The sequence below is a fragment of the Pavona decussata genome, unplaced genomic scaffold, assembly GCF_977016875.1.
Source record: "Pavona decussata unplaced genomic scaffold, jaPavDecu1.1 SCAFFOLD_125, whole genome shotgun sequence".
Lineage (NCBI taxonomy): Eukaryota > Metazoa > Cnidaria > Anthozoa > Scleractinia > Agariciidae > Pavona > Pavona decussata.
The window spans coordinates 546,914-562,364 of record NW_028145539.1 but is presented as its reverse complement, the minus strand read 5'-3'; the positions used below and the strand labels follow the sequence as shown (position 1 = coordinate 562,364).

The window sequence follows — 15,451 nt, the reverse complement described above, 5'->3', positions numbered from 1 at the left end:
TTTGACGTCAATTGTTTGTTAATGACAGAAAACATCGAGTTCCACCTGTTTTAGTTCTTCGATCAGTCGACAAACTAATCGGGGTTGACAAACTTTAGTTCTGTCAGTTTTTTCTTAAACTGTTCATGACGGACCCTTTTTTCGGACAATAAATTGTCAATACATTATTATGCCTTAGTGTTATTGGTGACCACTTTTATTGAAGAATTATGGTTGACGCATGTTATCGTAAAACGCGGAAAAAACACTGCTCCCGGGGTTCGCTTTGTTGCGTGTTCAGGGGTTGTTATAGAGCTTTCCCAGGAATATGGGGAAGGCGCTCTAATTGGTTGCTTGACAGTAGACATTGTTAATCACTATACGAGGTTTTCTTTTGACAGATCAAAGCGCGCAGACTATCTTTTGATTATTCCATCAGGAGGTAGAAACTTGAGAGACATTAAAAGGAAAGGGGTCACCAGTAACTTTGCCAATTTTTAAAGCATGATTTCTCCGTTGTTCCTATTCACAAAGATAGCTAACTTCGCCTGCGCAACGCGTGTGCGGCGTGTTGTTACATGGTACTAGCGTAAAGTTCCGATAGTAACGACCCCCCGAAAGTAACGTCAAAACTTTGTGGCTCCTAATAAGTCCCGAAAATAGCGAGCCCCCGAAAGTAGCGAGACCAAGTTTTTTTAATTACGTTACGGAATGCCTTGATTGTTTTCCAATCCATAGTCAAATTTTTAATGTACAATGCTAATATCTTCGTGCATTGACAAATTGATCACGATAAGGCACTATACAACAAGGGAAAGCCTTAAGCCATCATTCGTCCTTGACATCAGTTCACTGACGGCGTAATGTGAAAACTAAACTGGTATAATTTCGTATTAACAGCAGGAACGTTTCTTCAAATTAACGCATTGGTGTGTCAATGACTAAAAGCACTGAGTTTAGCTTTCCTCCCCTGACTCAGAGGAGATGTCGATTTCCTCTACATCAGCTGATTCATTCATGTGGTAGTCCGGTAGACCATCGATGTTTATTTCACTGTCCCTGCTACCAAGGCCACAATTCACAAATGAACAGATAACGGTGTCTTTAAGCCGACGCGAGATCTCTTGCATACCGTGCCCACCCATTTCGTGAATAGCACACGCCGATCACCAGCGCTTACTTTTCCACTCATAAATAGCTCTGGGTTTACGAACAAGTGTTCCGTAATGCGTCTGTCATTGCAACATCGAGTGGTTGAATCTTGCTCGTTGCGCCTGGAGGTGCAAGCCCAAATGTCGTCTGGCACTCTTGCGTCAGAATGGTCTTTATTCTGTCAGTTGTTTAAGCCCTGGGCGAATCACATTATTTTTCATTTCGGAAAAAAAAGAATTAGTGCTAGCTTTGTTTCCTGGTTTGTGTTCCTCGAAAATAACGACCCCCCGAAAGCAACGTTTTCGAAGGTAACTAGCCTCAAAGGCTGCTGATTCCGAAAGAAACGAGGTCGCTACTATCGGAGCGTTACGGTACTTATGTCGGCTCTTCGACTTGGTGCAAGTATGATCAGCACACTTGACAAGCTTGGTTATGACAAACAATTTTATTTAAAAAACGATAAAATGTATCAGAGAATGACTATCTTTACACTCACTGCATACTTAAGTTACAAAAAAAAAGTTTAAAAGACAAATCGAAGTAACAAATGTCAAATGTATTCCTTCATGCACAACATCCCGCAGCACACGCTGGAGTTGTAACATGCCGGCATATTCTGAGCCACGAAGCCAAAATCTTGGATCACATGATCCGGGGGTTGCAAAGGCTTGTGATACCACACAATGAAGTCCCGCCTTGTCGATCGTTACGAGTACAATACGTGAACGTCCCTTGTTGACTACTTTCAAGTAAATAACTCTGTCTTAAGGCCCTGTTCAGATGTAGGTGCTCATGTCAGGGCTTGAAAAGGAAGTTGTTCAGGAGCAAACGTGTTCTTGTTCGTCAATTGAGCGCCCGCCATTTTGTTTACTATATTATAGGAAGACATGGGGAAAAAGCGCGGGAACTGACAAAATCCTGTTCAGACCCGTGACAGGGACCGGTGCTTCTTTGGGGGTAGTGCAGGGTGCCGAGATTTTTGCTCGGGCACCTGAAAAATGCTTGTGCCCATGCCCGAGAACCGGACCCAAGCACCAAACGGGGCATTAGAGAAATCCACTTAAGCGTCTACGGAAACAAACAGCATGCAATTCTGAAAGAGACCTGCTTTAAGTAGTTCATTTCAGTTTTAGATTGTCGGTCCGTTTACTTGTCTTGACTCGAACTGTGGTGAGTCACGACTAAAGCTAACTTGAAAAACGAAAAATTAAGGCCAAACACTTACCGAAATAAACCCTCCCACTTACCGTCTACAGAAGACTAAAGCCAAGTCGCATACACCTTGAAAAACGAAAAATTAAGGCCAAATACTTACCCAAATAAACCCTCCCACTTACCGTCTACAGAAGAAGCAACACATGAGGACTTCTGACTTCGCGGGAAGAAAAGAATATTCTAATGTCATTGGCGCTTACAAAAATAACCGCTTGTAATTGGCTCTTGGGATTTTCGAGCACTTCGCAGTACTTCCTAATATGGGCACAAAATCTCAGTTACGGCAACCGGAAATTACTACCGCACAGGACTAAAACTCACACATGTGCACGCACCTGGCGCCTTGCCACCCTCGCGTTTTCGCTCGGGTGGCTTGTGGGCAATAATAACAATAACAAACTAAATAAATTCAAAACAAATCAAGTTTTATATTTTAAAAAAGTTATCCTACCGCAAACACTGAAATTAATTATTACGTCTTCTTAGAGGACAATGTATGAATTCATATCATTCAGTTAAAAATCCAAATTGAGACCTGAGGTGTTTACCATTTACACAGAAAATCCAGGAATCCCGGTCATCGAATCATCACCGAATCATCGTCCATTTGAAACGTGTCTGACGTTATCGGCTGCCGTTTGAAACGATGCGGTTCTACTACTTTATTTGGGTTTTCTAGTTGATGCTAGTACATTTTTTTACGTTATCTATCTTCCATTTAGACAAGCTACATCATTTGATATTATGCATAAGGTTTGCAACCGGGTGGTTTGTGTAAATGGTAAACGCTTCTAGCCTACATTATGCTACGTCATTGCAGCAATTTCAGCCTGTTTTTCCATAAAAAGCAGCTGATCTACTAAAAAGCAGTCCCCTGGTTTATCAACAATTTTAGCGAGTCCATCAAGTACCGAGTCTTCACTGCTAAGCTCATCTCCAAAGCGCACTTTTTTTAAGTATGAGTACACTTGATGAAACGCCTCACTACCCAGCAGTCGTTCGCACTCGCTAATTATCAGTTAAGGTTTAAATATTAACTTTTTTAAACTAGTAGAAATTAGGAAATCTCTATACACCGGCTGTGAAAACTAGACTGCAATATCTCCTACCTCCGGAGGTTTAATCCCGTGTAAACATTTGTCTGAAGTCGGCATGATTATTAAAGGAAAAGGTGAATTTAACGCTCTTGAGAGGTAAACTAAAAACAAGTACTGCGTTCGAGTACGCGTTTTAAATGTCTGAAAAAAAAAATGTTGATTTTGGGGTCAGATCTAAAGATGGGGATGGAAATCACGTACAAAAGGTTTTGAAAACCGCAAGAAGTAAACCACAAGGACATTAATGCACCGTGCTGACAGCGACATTGTTTGTCTAATAACCCCGTCAGTGCCGGCTACACACGCAATCATCAAATCGCCCAACCTCTACAGCAATGGCTCCAGAAAAGGATGTGTTGTTTGCGGGCACACTCTCCGTTTAATAGTAGTCGCTCTACAGATTCCCAATGCAAAATCCCGATCCCACAACGAAACAATGCGTTCGAAATCTAATATACGTTGAGTACAAAGATTTAACTCGGAAGGTGTGAAAGGATACGCCTGCAAGGCCTGAATTCTCTGATACCTCCAGGTATCTGTAAGCCCTTCACTTGGTAAGTCAGCTTCAGTAAGTGTTTCATCCCGTGAAGCCGTCTGATCTAAGGCATCCTGCATCTGTCCCATCAGTGCACTCAAATCATCTTCATCGTCCATTTCATCTTCACTCTCGTCGTTTTCAAACTCATCCTCAAACTGCGAGTAGAAAGTTTCTGCTAACTCAGCATCATCGGGAATTTCTGATACGTCGGTTAAACTCAGTGAAGCTTCAGCTGAAACAAAGTTTGACACAAGATACATTTTAAAAAGCTATGAGAATGGCCAGCTTAAGGGTTTCGACATCATACCGAACCTCTCTCATTACACAACTTGCAAAAGAGCGGGGTACTTCACAAAGGGAACCAAGCCTGCATCTCTGAAGGCAGTAACAAAATTTACAAATGCAAGCTGGAAACACATTGCGGCCAAGCAAAGCATCCATCAGCTATTTTCACTTGAAATGCTTTATGGCCAGAAAACTCATTTAACACATGATTTAGATTTTAAAACACCTGTTATGATACCTAATTTTCGTATAAATTAAAACACACCGTTGCTTACTCAGTCGATAATACCCACCGTTGTGCATAAGTTTTCTCATGTCATCACAAGTGTTAATTAAATCGCAATTGAGGAATTGGGTTTGGTAACGTCAGATCAATCTATTTATTATATATGTATTGATTATTTCAGTTCGAGCTTTCAGACAAGCCTATAATCACTTCTGAAAACCCAACGCGTTCAATCAGCGAACAGGGCCCGCGAACAATTCTACTCGATGTGGAGTCATTTTGAGGAGTATTAATTTTCCCGAAATGTGCAGGTTTTTCAAACATTTCGCTTTTACGGTAAAAAGCTGTTAGGAGAACAAAGAGCCAATCAATCTTGATCCAAAAAATATTTCAGTGCAAATTCACAGTCAAGCATGTATAAGTTACTCGTTCGAAGTAGCGATCGAGCATTTCCGAGAAAAGTCTCCCATTCGGATGATATCTCACGATGGCACGAAATCCCTCCTCGTTTTGCTTTCATAAACCCTCCGAATTCGAAAAGTCCTTTGGGTGTCCTCGAATGACGATTTCTTCGCTTTCAACTCCCTGAATTCAGCCGTCAGTCTCAATGACAAGCAGAAAATTGATCCCAGCTTTACGACAGGGTAATAATGCAGTCTTATTATATGGCTGGCTCCGCGAGCGGGCAAGATGAGTCAAATCCTGCGCTGTGATTGGCTACCCGAGCGGGCAAGATGGAGCTATCTTGCCCGCTCGCGATTACCCGTTGCCCCACAACAATGCAATCTTTTCTTCGATTTTCCCGTTGTTTTGGGGAAAAACGCTCGCTAAAAAGTTCGGTAAACTCTCAACATTTACCTAAAGGAAAGGAAAGAAAATGGAATCGTCCTGGTGTAGTGAGAATTTTGTTTCAGCTACAATGAATGTGAGTTGAATCTTGATTTTGTAAAACTTATTGTCTCAAGTCGAGTGCCAAATTGATAAGTTCTCTAGGTTTGCAATGACTGTATTTAAATCATAGCGTAGTGGAAGTTGCATTAAGTGTTTAGAGAGGTTCAGAAAAGTATTTTTCCCAAGTTCGCCGAAGAAGCTCACGTTTTCAATTTCATGAGCCGCGTCTTGCTGGTTGTAAACAACAAAATCTTGTAAAAGTTTCGCCCAGTTTTCTGATTTACCCGCTCTTTTTTCGGCTTATGTTTGCATATAATCTCAAAATCTATTGTTTCATTCAAGAATTAATGATTGGAAGCCGAAAACTGTGTAAAAATGTTTATTATTTACGCCACCGCGCGATCGGCTGAAAATGGCGAGTTTGCTGGATTCTATTCAAATCTTCCCGCTCTCGCGAAAATCTAAATTTTTCGCTCTCAATAATTGTATACTCCCTTTAAGCCATTATAAAGTTAGAGCCCTAAGATAATTTAGGATCCCTTGTTTTCCACGATTACATGCTAATCCAAAAATGCACTGAAAATAAATCTTCCACCGGCCGGCTATGAAGAATTTCTTTCCGAGCAGACCAGTTTCATGTCCTGTTTTGTTTTGTTGTTGTAGTTTTAACTTGAAGGTAAAGCCATATAATAAATCCTTTATTGGCCAAGCTTGTTCGGTCAAGATTCCTCGATATTGGCCAAGTTCTTTTTTTTTTTTTTTTGCGTTTTTTGGCCAATATCCAGGGATCTTGACCGAACAAGCTTGGTCAATAACGCATATTTATAGCTCGGAACCCCCGTATGTGTATTTGTTGATTACCCCCGTGTGCATGTACGTCATCATTACCCATTTATTCCGTGCGGGCCCTGTTCAGGCAAGGTCAAGATTTGATCCAGTATGCACACTGTATATTTTCACTGCAAGTACTTATGATGTGGGGACTCCAAAGATGCTCCGCTAAGCCAAAACCTTTGTGGAGGGTGGCAATTACAACTATTTTGATTATGTAGGACACGCACTCCAAGCTTTGCTTTATATTGCAGCGACTTCCACGGTGTTTACATGTATGTGTTTGTTGCTATGTAGAACATTGTCAACTCATCATCATCATTCCTGACATGCCAGCTTACACGTCATACTCTGCTTACCAGGTGATGCAAAAGGTGCGCCTGTGAGGGGTGAGGTGGGGGGAGAGAGCTCAAACGAGTCTGCTGCTGTGATAGTGAATGCAGCGTCATTGAACACATCTGGATGCTCCTCAACCCATGGTAATGACACTCGGCTCTGGTGGGATCAAAAGACATCGTTCACTTCAGATCAGTAATATAGTAATCCGTGAATCTTTTTAATTTTAATAGAACAACGCTACTTTTCTGTTCTTTCTTTTTCTTTTCTTTGTCACTTACTACACTGGCTTCCTTTTTTCTTTTTTTTTTTTTTTTCCAAACAAATGCAAAAACAAGGATAGGGGAAACTGGTGCTACACTGATCCGTGCTGCATTGGTGGAGAGTGGAAAGGAATGTTTGGTCATTTTATCCAGATTCGAGTGCTGTCGTTTCGAGCGTTAGCCCTTCGTCAGAGCAGTGAAGCTACACTATTGGTGGGAGCACGGTAACCTGGAAAACAAGAATAAACTGATAAGTCGAATGAAAAACGTTCGTTGATTCCGTGGGGATTTGTTGTAACCAAAAAATTAGACTTCGACGTTTGTGCAGTGGCGGCTCTAATTTTTCCAACAAATCGGAAAGTACCTGGCTAAAAGCACCTGGCTATCCAGGCCGACACCGCACTCAATAAATTCACCGACAATCACCACTGCAAACGTTCAAAATTACCTTTCCTACACAACCATGCAGTCAAAAGCATCATTTGGAAGAACTTTAAGTTGCTCCAAAATGACCCTGAATCTGGCACAATCTTTTTTACAACCTCCACTAATTTCATTCAAACGCGATTAAAACATAGGCAACTTTCTAGTCAGAAGCGTACTCAAATCCGACAATCAACCTGGTAGTTTTAAATACGCTAAAGTACGTTGTAAAACCTGCCCTTTCGTTCACAACGTCGACAAAATTTCGGGACCCAAACGATCTATTTAAATTAATGATAGTTTTACATCCACCTCCGCTAATGTTTTTTATTGCATAAAATGCACTTTATGCAAACATTTATACATTGGAGACGGGAAGGAGACTAGGCGAACGATTTCGCGAACATCTTCGAGACGTTGAAAGAAATGACAAGGATTTATCTAAACCAGTCGCTCGACATTTTAATCTGCCTAACCACTGTTACAAACACATGTCAGTTTGTGGCATTTCTATTCATCGTGACAACACAGAAACTCGCAAAGCTTGAGAACAAAAATTCTTCTTCCAAATCGGCACTTAATCCCCACGGAATCAACAAAGGCTTTTCATTCGACTAAATTACTCTTGTTTTCCACGTTACCATGCTCTTTCCAATAGCGTCGCTCACCATATAAACACAAGCAACCCACAATTTTTCTTGGTTTGCTCTGGCGAAGGGCTAACGATCGAAACGTTAGCATTCGAATCGCTTTGCGGTGGCCAAAGAGAGAGAGAGAGAAAAAATAACCATTAATTTTAAGTCCAAAGAAGGTCGGTTCGTGTACCTGTTTTTTCTTGTGTGAACTGTATCGTGCTTGATTTTCAGCCACCTGGGCTGCAGTGTATCTCCTGAAAAGAACATTGTGGACTATTATTAATAAAAGCTTCCTTGGGTTTTGATCGCGTAGTAACTAGTTATTAACAGGGAAACGATGTCAACATCAAGACTACAGCTAAAACCAGAGTACAAGTCGCAAAAAAAAATAAAATAAAATAAAAAGAGTGCAAGTCGCAGAGTATTCCGCACAGAAAAAGTCAAGGAGCTGGATATTTATTTCAAATACAAATTCACTACACTCTATCATCGCCATCCGAGGCAAACATATAATGAATACCAGTTTCAGCGGCTTAGTAATAATAGCTATTCTTTGATACAAATGTTTGGTAACTATTCAGAGTACAACTAAACGTAGGAGAGTAATTTACATCCTATGGTAAATCCATTATTATTATTATTATTATTATCATTATTATTATTATTATTATTATTATTATTATTATTATTATTATTATTATTATTATGTACATAATTTTTAGGCATAGCTTTGTGTTTTAAAAGAGTTGGTCATTTTAAATAAAGATTGTTATATTAAATTATAAAAAAAATTATTATTATTATCATTATCATTATCATTATAAATAGTTTTGAATATGTTGATAAAGATGTTGTTTTTTATTATTTTTATTATTATTATGACATTTGTATTTTCTTTTGAAAAGTTTGTGCTTGAAAATTAGTCTCGAAATCGGAATGAATTGTAAATAGGTTTTAATAGTTCTTTTCTCAACTTTTAACTTGTAAATAACAATTTCAGCTGCTTGGTATATGTTAATAAAGATTATATTATTATCATTATCATTATCATTATCATTATCATTATCATTATCATTATCATTATCATTATTATTATTATTATTATTATTATTATTGCATGTTAGTATATGGAAAACGGTTGCAAATATGCTTACAAAACATACTTAATTTTTTCTGCTTCCTCGTCAGCCTTCTGTTGTTTTCTCAATTTCATTTTGTCCCTGTAAATTATTAACATGTACCAAATTATTAAATAATAGCTTGAGGCTTATTTTTTGTCTTTTAATAACGAAAAAATGAAAATAATCGGGTTTATTTCGGAGTTTAGCATTGCAGGATTACCGCAAAAAAGAAAGCCTAAAACCTCCCCCACCACTGCCCCACAGTTTGTTTAGAGGCTAACCCCTTATCAATAATCTGAGAAAAATTAGTCCTCAACAGGATTGAAACCCGTAACCTCTGGGATACTGCTGCAGTGCTCTACAAACTGAGCCAACCGGCTGCTGACCGTTTGGTGAGTTTGCAATATGCCCACAGAAGTGAAGAAACGGAAATAAATAATTGTCAGATTCATATAATTTTTGAACCGCGGATAAAATAAATTAATAAATGATTGACTATCGCAGTTACGTGTGCAAGTTGATCAACGTTTCGTCAGCTACGTTTCTAATAAGGAGAGAATTGACAACAAAACACCTTTTGTGAACATGGTTAATATATAAATTTTAAATAGCTCTGGACTATACAACTGAAAACGCTACAAGTTACAAATTCAATCAGTCATTAAAGTAACTTATAAAACGTTCCTGACCCCCTAGACCACCACCACGAATTTATTTTCAATTTTCAAATGTCATGTAACAGATGGTAAAATATCTTGAGACTATTAGGGCGAAAAGCCCTCTAAAATCTCGAAGAAGGCGTCATGGGCCTTCACAAGCCAAATTCATGTAACTAATGGAAGGTTGTTAACAAGGAGATTTCCCAGGTTCATTATCATCCTCATAATCACAATCACTATCATGACGATGACGGTGTCACCTGATGAAAACTACATACAGTATTTAATTATTACTTAAAAAGAAAAGAATTACAAAACTTTCATGCTGTACATTTCAAATAAAGATGTAATATATAGTTTCCATACGATTCCAAACACTGAGAAGTGGTTTGAAAAGGTGAAGCACGAAACCATTAATAGTTTTAATGTTAATTAAGATCACTTTTCCAAGCCTCCTTCAAGGTAATGAGGGTTTATGAATTATTAATGAATTCGAAAATAAAATATCACTAACATTACTCTTACATTGGTGTAAGAGGCCTTCCCTCTGGTTCTTGATACAAGCTTCCTCCACGAGGTTCCACTAACTCTTTTCGTTTACCCTGTTTATGTGACCTGTTATCAAGAAAATTAATGAAAACTGCACACATTACATCACATACATGATACATTCTGTCATTGTTTCATGAAGGGATGAGGTTATAATTTACTTACTCAAGAGACAAACTAAGCATATCATCCATTTGATGTTTTATCTTCTGCAATGAGAAAGTTATAACTGGGTAAGTGCTACGTTCAATTATAGAACAGCTCTTTCATCACAACATTGAGCGAGAATAAAAACAGAAGGCCACACGTCTAGTTCAACAGCACCATTGATTTGTTGTAAGTGATTAAGGCATTACACGTGTTTTGCCTGAAGACCTTTATTGAGCTAAGAAAATAGTTATGTTAACAATGAGACAGGTGTACTATAATATCTTCAGGTTTAAGGAATGACTAGTAAACGGAGCTTCCCCTAATAAATGATCAAATGCCTATCATTAAATAATAATAATAATAATAATAATAATAATAATAATAATAATAACTTTATTCAAATATCAAGTATATAAAAAACATATATATATATATATATTCATATTTTCCTCGAAACATGGAGAAATCAATGTAATTCGTTTAAAGTTAAAAAAATGAGTTTCAAATGCATCAAAAGATAAAATGTAATTTCCATTGGAAAAAGAAAGAAACACCCAACATAACTGTAAACAGATTGTAAAATCATGTAATAAACAAAGAAAATCAATTAAAATAATGTTTAAAAAAATTCTTGTATCGTCTATGCTTCATTTAGCTATTAGCTTGATGCAACGGGTGTTTGAACACCTCAATCTAGCTCAAGACCTTGAACGTTCTGGCAATGTTCAGGCTACTACTTAGGACAGACTTCTGCATCCGTCCTTGGACATCTCTGTTACGTTTTGCTCCTAGTATTTCCCTCACACTACTACTCAGTCCCTTAGAGAATCCCCCAAGCACATCCATTATAACGTTGATTTGAGTGATCTTGTAACACGGGTACTGCTTCTTGATTTCCCATCGTAGTGGGGCGTACTTACGGGTTTTCTCCTCGTCCTTCTGCTTCAGGTTCTCAATCCAAGGGCAGGTCATCTCCAACAGGGCTACTGTCTACAATCCTCGCGTCCACTCTGTTAGCTCGCACCTCTGTGTGGTCTGCATATACTGGTACATCCCAATATGCCGCTACTTGATCATTTTGGTAGAGCGGCTTAGGTTGTGTGGTAGTACCAAGGCGGAACGGCCTCTATCAGTTGGTGGTCTTTAAGCAGCTCAAAGAAACGTATTTTGAGTGCTCCGTTGTGTCTTGATAGATACTTCGTCTGTGCCAATGCACTGCAACTGGATTGATAGACTCCTACGCCTTTCGAGACATCCTGCATCTGACGTCCGATTCTTCGCTTGATTTAGTCTTAATTGCGTTGTACAGTTTTGTTGGAAGTGCTGAGCTCCCTTATCCCGGATATATTGTGTGTGTCGGTGCTTTTTTCCAGTCTGACATCCACTCGAAACTCTCACCATCAAGATCTTTATTCTCCCAGCGTGCTGTATGGAGCTTTCCCTGCCATCTCTGTTCTCTTACGCCTTCACTGTGCTTGTTTTTTAAGACCTTCTTCGTCCACACTCCATAATAATAAAATTCCATCCATAATAATAAAATTCTCATTCTCTGCTGTAGTGCCCGATGGATCTGGATATCGCAGCTCTAGCTTCATTCCTAACTCCTCTGCATACTTCTGCGCACCTTTACCAAGGAGCGCCGCCCAGTCCTTTCCGCTTTCTCTTCAAACCGTCGGACTAACCCCATAGTTGGATCTGCATTAGCATACAACCTAGTCGCTGAATTAATCTTCGTGATTTTTCATTCTGACTCAATCGACCCCGTCCGCCCGATATCCTAGGGAGATAGAGCAAGTCATTGGACGCTGAAAGGTGTTTCCCACCATTCTCCACTATGATTTTCCGCGATTCTCTGTCGAGTCTTTGCAACTCTGCAATGGGCCATACTTGCGTCCACATAGAGTACGCAAGTACCGGTAGCGCAAACTGGTTGCTTGCAACTACCTTGTAGTAATCTGATAGTGGACTCGACCATGTCACAGACATTCTGTGAAGGTACACTCTCGCACCATTCTCCAATGCGAGGTTATCCTCCTGTCTGAAATTCTCTAGGACTCCGAGAAACTTATACTGAGAATTCTCTTTCAAGCTCTTAACCAGATCTTTCTCTCCAAACCTCGTATCAGGTGACTTCTGAAGGCACCCTCCCTTCACATGCACTACCGCGCACTTCCCACTTCCCCAACATCTTCCATGGCTACTCTTGTCTCCCCCAGGACTCTTTCAAGCTTTCCTTCTGACGCAGCGTAGACTTTCAGATCGTAAACATACAACACACAAGTAATCTTGGCGCCTATGGGCTTGGATAGTCTATAGCCCTCAGTTGCTCGCAGTTTCCAGGCGATGGGATTCAGACACAACGTGAACAGCTTGGGACAAAGGGCATCCCCCTGGGGGAGTCCCTTACTGAACATTATTCGTTCAGAGATTTCCACACCTTGCTTTGTTCTCACTCTTATCCTGGTATTCCACTCGGCACTGAGTCTATCAATCAGATTCCCGATCTACTTTGGAAACAGATGCAAGGAAAACATTTCTCTGAGCCAGTGATGGTCTACTGAGTCGTACGCTTTTCGTGTTATTATTATTATTATTATTATTATTATTATTATTATTATTATTATTATTATTATTATTATTATTATTATTATCATTATCATTATCATTATTATTATTATTATCAATATCTCTATAAAAACTAATAAAAAACCCTGTGTTGTATAATTTGGTATAACAGCAATCAATTTCATTGATTCATTCAGATCACAAATGTGAAACGTCCATTATTAAAAACCAACACCGAAAATATCTGAGGAATTATAACTAATTTCAAGGTCCAAGGCTAAGCACCTAAATAACTATTTTATAAGTTCGGTCAATGTGCAGGGTATTGCTTCACCTTCCGTGCAGGCCTTCGTTTTTGGTACAGCTTTGAGGGCAGTAGCTGCTTTCACAACTCATAAATGTCTGCTATGGCGTACGATGGACAGACAGTCCAACTCTTCAACCCAACCACGCAAAGTAGTTTGTCACCTTCAAGCTTTCATCTGGCCATCTCACACTGAATAACTTTCCTTGTTATTCCTTGCTTTTGGCGGTCTCCAAGAACTGCTGTAAAATTGCGTTCCAATTCTTCCTTTGGTAATTTTTATCTCCGTCAGCTGCGAAGCGCTTTGGGTTTGGGTGTTCAAGTTGTCATTCAATATCTAATTCATCGGCTTATTTCTTTGCATCCTTTAGAAGTGAATGATGATCTAAGATCTCTGCGCGTTCCTCACATTCTCTTACTAACTGCATTGTCAGGTCTGTGTTTGATTTAACTTTGGTGCCGCCTTGATCTTTGTATCGTGTTCCACAGAGCGCAGTCCCCTTCCCCTTTCTCCCAAGGGAGATACAGCAAGCAGGTTAGACTAGCAGGGTGTTTACCTCCGTTCTCTACGATTATTTTGCGGGCTTCTCTGTCAACATTTCTTAACTCTGACTCTAGCCAGTGCTGCGTCCACATCAAATAGCTCAAGACAGGCAAGGTGTTCTGGTTTGTCGCCACCACTCAATTAAATTCCGAAAGTGGGGTTGACCATATAATTGAAACTCTGCAAACATACTTCTTCACCGCACATGCAATGCTTTGCGTCTTGTAAGAGGTTCTCTTATACACCCAAAAATTTGTACAGTGTCCTCTCTTGCAAGGCTGTAATGGTCATTTGGTTATCCATCTCCACACCTGGCTCGTTGCACACTTGAAATCCTCTTTTCACTTGAACCACTGAGCACTTGGGTTCAATTCAAGACCAATATCTTACACATTACACACTTGGTTGATTGAATGACTCTGTCCAACTTGCCTTCTGATGCAGCTTCAACGTATAGTAGTTCGTGGACCTTAGCTCGTATTAGCGTAGACAGCCGATAGTCCTCTGTAGCTTTGAGTTTCCGCGATAACGGATTGAGCCTAAGGTACAAAGCGTCTCCTTCAGGTAGTTCCTTTCTGAATCTTATTACACTGGAAGTCTCTCGGCCTTGCTTTGTTGAAGCTACCACTCTCAGACTGGTGTTCCAGCTTTCACATAACCTATGAACTCCTCCTCCTCCTAGCCAGGTGGAAAATCTGTGTACTTCCATCATTGCACACAGCCAGTCATGGTCAATAGAGTCATAGGGTTTGCGCACTGTGGAATGTTGTGAGCTGTGTAACCGCTCTCTCAGTAGTTTTTCAACATCAGTTCGGATGGAAAAGGTTGACTGCAGTTAGAATTAAAAGGAGTTGCGTTCTCGACCTCTGACAGGTTTAGTTGCATCAGAATATTACATTGTCGACGAGGAATGGACGAAAACATCGCATTGGTCTGGAACATTGAGGAATACAACGAGAATGACAGCTGGATCGAGTACACCCAATGACTCGAGAATTATTTCGCGGCGAATAAATTTAATACAGTCCACAACAAGAAGCGAGCGGTACTGCTAAGCACATACGGAGCGAAAACTTACAAATTAATTAGGAACTTGGTAAATCCAAGGAAGCCTACCGACAAGTCATTTGTAGAGTAAGTCAACCTAGTCAAGAACCATGTAAATCCAAGACCCTCTTCAATATCTATCGGTTCAAATTTAAAAGCCGTTTCCGCCAGCCGGGAGAAAAATACAATAATATGTCGCCAAACTGAGGAATTTATCGGAGCTCACTGCGAATTCAGAAACCAACTGGAGGAAATGCCTTGTGATCGAGTGATTTGCAGTGTGTACGGCGAACGCATGCAGTGGAGATTGCTGGCGGAAAGTCAACTGGAATTTAAAAGAAGGCAATGGAATTAGCCAGCGCAATAGAAACTGCCGACAGGAACTCACGTGATCTGAAGCACGGAAATCCGAACGAAAAACCTCACGATGCCGGTAAGTGCAGGTTTAAATAAGAAGAGTACGAAAGATGAAAACCGCTAAAGTAAAGTTCTGAAGGGATACAGGTGAATTAGACAAGGCCTTAGGAACTGTGAACGTTGTTGTGAAGTATGAAAAGCAAGAAGTGGACGTACAAACACTCGTAGTGGAAGGATCGCCGCCTAACTTAATGGGAAGGGACTGGTTGATAGTTCTGAGACTC

General features: G+C 39.9%; 1 protein-coding gene and 2 pseudogenes across 2 annotated transcripts in view; 1 reads left to right on the top strand and 2 right to left on the bottom strand.

Annotated features, from left to right (window-relative positions):
• Nucleotides 1–1,557: 1,557 nt before the first annotated feature.
• The window catches only part of LOC146469271 (serine/threonine-protein kinase Nek11-like), a 34,135-nt gene continuing 20,241 nt past the window's right edge, over nucleotides 1,558–15,451 (bottom strand). The window contains exons 12-19 of one of the 2 annotated variants that reach the window (XR_014867262.1): nucleotides 10,366–10,409; nucleotides 10,177–10,266; nucleotides 9,035–9,091; nucleotides 8,062–8,125; nucleotides 6,574–6,709; nucleotides 3,943–4,213; nucleotides 2,393–3,354; nucleotides 1,558–2,312 (exon numbers count right to left, since the gene is read on the bottom strand). Coding sequence is in view for 1 of the 2 variants with exons in the window: in XM_085123537.1 (XP_084979663.1) it covers nucleotides 3,153–3,354; nucleotides 3,943–4,213; nucleotides 6,574–6,709; nucleotides 8,062–8,125; nucleotides 9,035–9,091; nucleotides 10,177–10,266; nucleotides 10,366–10,409 (864 nt within the window). In the remaining variant the exon portion in view is untranslated. Of the gene's footprint in view, nucleotides 3,355–3,942; nucleotides 4,214–6,573; nucleotides 6,710–8,061; nucleotides 8,126–9,034; nucleotides 9,092–10,176; nucleotides 10,267–10,365; nucleotides 10,410–15,451 lie in introns of both variants that reach the window. The other variant, XM_085123537.1, reaches the window with a different exon arrangement.
• Nucleotides 6,946–8,007, top strand: LOC146469273 (uncharacterized; annotated as a pseudogene).
• LOC146469272 (uncharacterized) lies at nucleotides 10,416–12,865 on the bottom strand (annotated as a pseudogene).